The sequence below is a fragment of the Myotis brandtii genome, unplaced genomic scaffold (genome assembly GCF_000412655.1).
Source record: "Myotis brandtii unplaced genomic scaffold, ASM41265v1 scaffold29, whole genome shotgun sequence".
Taxonomy (NCBI): Eukaryota; Metazoa; Chordata; class Mammalia; order Chiroptera; family Vespertilionidae; genus Myotis; species Myotis brandtii.
The window spans coordinates 1,456,244-1,460,647 of NW_005361075.1; the positions used below are offsets into that span (position 1 = coordinate 1,456,244).

General features: G+C 54.5%; 1 protein-coding gene across 1 annotated transcript in view; it reads left to right on the forward strand.

The window, feature by feature from the left end:
* Positions 1 to 852: 852 nt before the first annotated feature.
* SPRYD3 (SPRY domain containing 3) overlaps positions 853 to 4,404 on the forward strand; it is a 14,633-nt gene continuing 11,081 nt past the window's right edge. The window contains exons 1-4 of the mRNA XM_005869201.2: positions 853 to 1,217; positions 2,230 to 2,305; positions 2,808 to 2,932; positions 3,529 to 3,664. Coding sequence (XP_005869263.1) covers positions 934 to 1,217; positions 2,230 to 2,305; positions 2,808 to 2,932; positions 3,529 to 3,664 — 621 coding nt within the window. The 5' untranslated portion in view covers positions 853 to 933. The remainder of the gene's footprint in view (positions 1,218 to 2,229; positions 2,306 to 2,807; positions 2,933 to 3,528; positions 3,665 to 4,404) is intronic.

Below are 4,404 nucleotides of genomic sequence, written 5' to 3' on the forward strand. Positions count from 1 at the left end.
TGTGGGGCTCTGGGGATCAGCCCTGGCCGAGGGAGGGCAGTCACAGGCTGCCCGCAGGTGCTTGCCCTTCTTGGCCTACCCTGACGAAGCACCTACTGTGTGCAAAGCACTGTCAGGCCTGAGGGAACCCCTGTCTCAGGGTTTGGGGAATAGGAAAAGCACCTCACCCTTTTCTCACTTTTGGCTTCGAGGAAAAATTCATTCATTCATTCATTCGTTCGTTCGTTCGTTCGTTCGTTCATTCATTCACTCATTCGTTCGTTCATTCATGTGTTAGCACCATTGGTGGTTCAAACACCCAGGTCATCCGGCTCCTCTCCATCTTCGCTGCTGCCATCTCTCATCGGAACTGGTGCCACAACCTCGCCATTCGTCGTCCACCACTCTCGCTCCTCTTTTCGTCAGTCCTTCCACCACCGCCTGACTGATCTCTAAGACCTGGCAAACCCTAGGTTCCTATCGCTTCCCATCACACTTGGAATACATTACCGACGCCTCACGATGGTCTCCGGGGCCTTGGTCCGGCCCCTGCCTCCCCCTCGCTCCCCTCCGGGGTCATCTTCCCCGTTTCTCACGCGCCAGCCACGCTGGCCTTTTATTTCTCTGCAGGCCAGCTCCCTTCGCCCCAGGACCTGCGTCCTGGCCGCCCGTGCCCGGAGCGCTCTTTCTTGGACGTGTTACGTGCCTGGCTCCTTCTCCGCTCAACTCTAATGTCACCTCCTCAGAGAGGGGCCTTCTTTAGACGGGCGTCGCCCCATGTTCTTGATCCCCCCACTCCGCCTTTCCTCCCGTGTCTGACATGGTGACATCTGCTTGTCGCCCGGCATGCCTCCTTACACTGCAGTGGGAGCCCTGTGAGAGCAGGCGCCCCCCCCATCGCGCGCACAGTGTGTCTGCAGCACCTGGAACTGTAAATGTTTGTCCAATGAAAGGATGAGGACGGAGATGGTGGAGGTCGATCTGGGCAACTGGCTTCCGGTCCAGCGCCCTCCCCAGGTTTCTGGTGAAACGGGCGGAGATGCCGTGCTGAGGCCCTGCTTCCTCCTCAGTCCCTCTCTCCCCACCCACAGGTTTGTTCTCATGAACAAGATGGATGACCTCAATCTGCACTACCGGTTTCTGAACTGGCGCCGGCGGATCCGGGAGATTCGGGAGGTCCGGGCCTTCCGGTATCAGGAGAGGTTCAAGCACATTCTTGTAGATGGAGACACTCTGAGGTGAGTTTGGGGGGAGTTTTCCACGTTTTCCTTCTTGTGCCAGATCTTGGAGATGAAAACGGGCGTCTTTTTGAGGCAGAGGACGGTCCGCACGGCCCTGGGAGGGGAAGGCTGTTGACCGTGGCGGCCTTTCCGAGGGGAGCAGTGCCGCTCCCCCTGCACTTGCTTCTGCCGGCGCCTCGGGGTCACGCTCCTGGCCTCATTGGAAGCAGCCTTGTGAGAGGCAGGAGGCTGCTGGGCGTCGCAGGCGTTGCCCAAGCGCCCGAGAGTGAGGTCCTCCCTCTTGTGCAGAGAACAGACCTGTGGGTGGGAGAGGAGGATTGTGGGAGGTTCCAGGGGTCTCCTTCCTGTGTCTCGTTGTCTTAGGTGAAGAGTGGCCATTTCAAGGGCAGAGGAGTTCCTGTTTGGGGAAGGACAGTTCTGTAATGCACCCTGCTCACCACCCGACAGCCCTTTGGATTGTGTTTCTTTTCTCTCTCTTTTCGGGCTTGTACCCCTTCCCCGACTCCTTTCGAGCCTAACTCACAAAGTTGTCATTGACGGGGGGAAGAGAGTAGTGCCATGTAGCCTGGAAACAAGAAAGCGGAGGAGTGGGGACTGCATAACTGTCTTCCAGTCTACGAAGGGCTCTGGTCCAGAGGATAGAGGCCAGCCAGCCGTTCTCCTGCTCCACGAGGACAGAGCCGGAGGAAAAGGGCCGGAGCTGCAGCAGGAGGGATTGAGGTTAGACAGTTGTGAGACCCCTCGTGAGCAGCTAAGGGAGGCTCTGCTTTCGTCTCCCCCTGGAAATGAGGAAACCAGGCTTGCGGTGGTCAGGGTGGGTTGGACCCTGATTGGAGGCAGCGGGAGGACCTCAAGGATCTTGTTATGGTGTCTGTGCAGATGTCCTCAAGTGTGGCCTACTGGATTCTCCTCTGTGCTGGCCTTCGCAGGGTGGGGGCTGGAGATGAGGCCCTTCCCCCAACTCCTGGGCTAGGTTGCTAATGGAACTTCCCACTCATTCCTCCTTCAGTTACCATGGAAACTCTGGTGAAGTTGGCTGCTATGTGGCTTCTCGACCTCTGACCAAGGACAGCAATTATTTTGAGGTGGGCAGAGCAGGGGGTGAGATTGTTAAGCTCCAAGAACCTTTTTTTTTTTTTTTTTTTTTTTTTCTAGATTCACAGTCTGGGCCTTTTCATTTTCCATCAGAGCTGTCCTGTTGACCTGTTGGCTGGGGAAAGGGCACAGGATAGCATGGTGCCTAATCTGAGAGATAGGTGCCCTGGAGTCCTGTGACCCCGTCCCTTCTGCTCTCCTGCCCCTCATCTAAGTAGACTTTGACCCGTGTCCTTTCCCACCCATTAACCCAAGCCCAGCATCTACTTCGTGTCCTATCCATTAATTGGAAATTATTTTCTAAGTAATCATGGTAAAGTAGGCCCCCACTCTCCCAGTTCCCTCTCTGAGTGCCCTGTCTTTTTCTCTGATTCCCATGTCTGTTGTCTCTTTGAGCCTCAGGCCCCTTTGATGTCTAGCCTCCCTTCCCCACACGAGCATCAGCTCCCATTTCCCTTCTGTGCTAACTGTGCCCTGCTCTCCTCCCTCCAGGTGTCTATTGTGGACAGTGGTGTCCGAGGCACCATTGCTGTGGGGCTGGTCCCTCAGTACTACAGTTTGGATCACCAGCCTGGCTGGTTGCCTGACTCTGTAGCCTACCATGCTGATGATGGCAAGTGAGTTGCCTCCTGCGGAACCTAACCTGCCTATGGATTCGGGGGTTAGGGAATCTATACTAATAAAAGGGTAACATGCTAATTAGACTGGGTCGACCAGCCATCTTCCGGACGTCCAACTTCCTTCCGGACAAAGCCATGGTGGTGGGGGCCGAGACAGAGGCAGTTAGGGGCAATCAGGCCAGCAGGGGAAAGCAGTTGGGGGTGAGATCAGGCAGTCGGACATACCCCAAGGGGTCCCTGATTGGAGAGGGTGCCGGCTGGGCTGAGGGTCTCCCCCCCTCACTCCCTGTGCACGAATATCATGCACAGGGCCACTAGTCTTAGGTATAAAGGACTACCTCAGAGTGGCTTTTGCCATTCCTTCACCTATCTTGGGGTATTTCCATAGACTTTTCTGATCAGGACAGGAAGATGGCCTAATGGCTACTCTTGGAGGTTTGTAGACTTAGAGGAAGTGTGGAACTTGTGCTAGGACATAGGTAGATGTCATCACAGAATGACTGGGAGCAGCAAGGTGAGGCCTCAGCTGTTGGCACTGGGGAGAAGTTGGGAGGCTCAGCTCAGGCCCTGTGTCTGCGCTACTCTGTCCACAGGCTGTACAATGGCCGAGCCAAGGGCCGCCAGTTTGGATCAAAGTGCAACTCTGGGGACCGGATTGGCTGCGGTATTGAGCCTGTGTCCTTTGATGTGCAGACTGCTCAGATCTTCTTCACCAAAAATGGGAAGCGGGTAAGTGGAAATCCCTAGTTGGTTTTAAGCAGTTTGAAGCTGTGTAAGAATTTGTGGGAGTGATAAGAGTCTGCTGGCTGGCGCTTGCCCAGGGACCCACAGGCTCAGTTCCCATCTTCAGTCCAGCCTCAGGTTCTCCTGAAGTCTCCTACGTGTAGGAGAAGACACTTCCCTGCCCAGGTGAAGCTGGGGCATTACCCAGATGAAAGATGCAGAGGGGCAGTTAGTGCAATGGAGGAGGAGCAGAAATTGTGGGGGACAGATTTGGGGGAGGGTTTTGAGCAGGAACAAAGAAGAGAAGATTATGGCCTGGCTACATAAGCTGGAGGTCCTCTTTGGGTTTTTGACTTGAATACTTTCGAGGATATGTCCTTTCTGTGTTTATTTTCTTTGTTTCACTTCTCCTTCCCTTTCTTCAAAGAGAGACTAGTAGTAGGGAAGAGATGGGATAACGCACACAGCAGGGAGAGCCATCAGCTCTGTACCCCACCCTGGGAAAATGGCTTCCTCAGGCCCAGGCTGAGAAGTCCTATTCCCTCAGCACCTAGGCCTCAGCGCTTTCCTGCCTCCGGGCACACGCACTCATACCAAACGTATTTGGCAGCAAGTTGAGAGCCTTGTGTTTGCCTTCTAGCTCTGTGCATACCTTGCTCGGCTAGGAGTACTTAGCAGCTTTTTTTTTTTTTTTAATATTTTTTTTTTGTTTTTTTACAGAGGGGAAGGGAGAGAGAAAGCTAAAA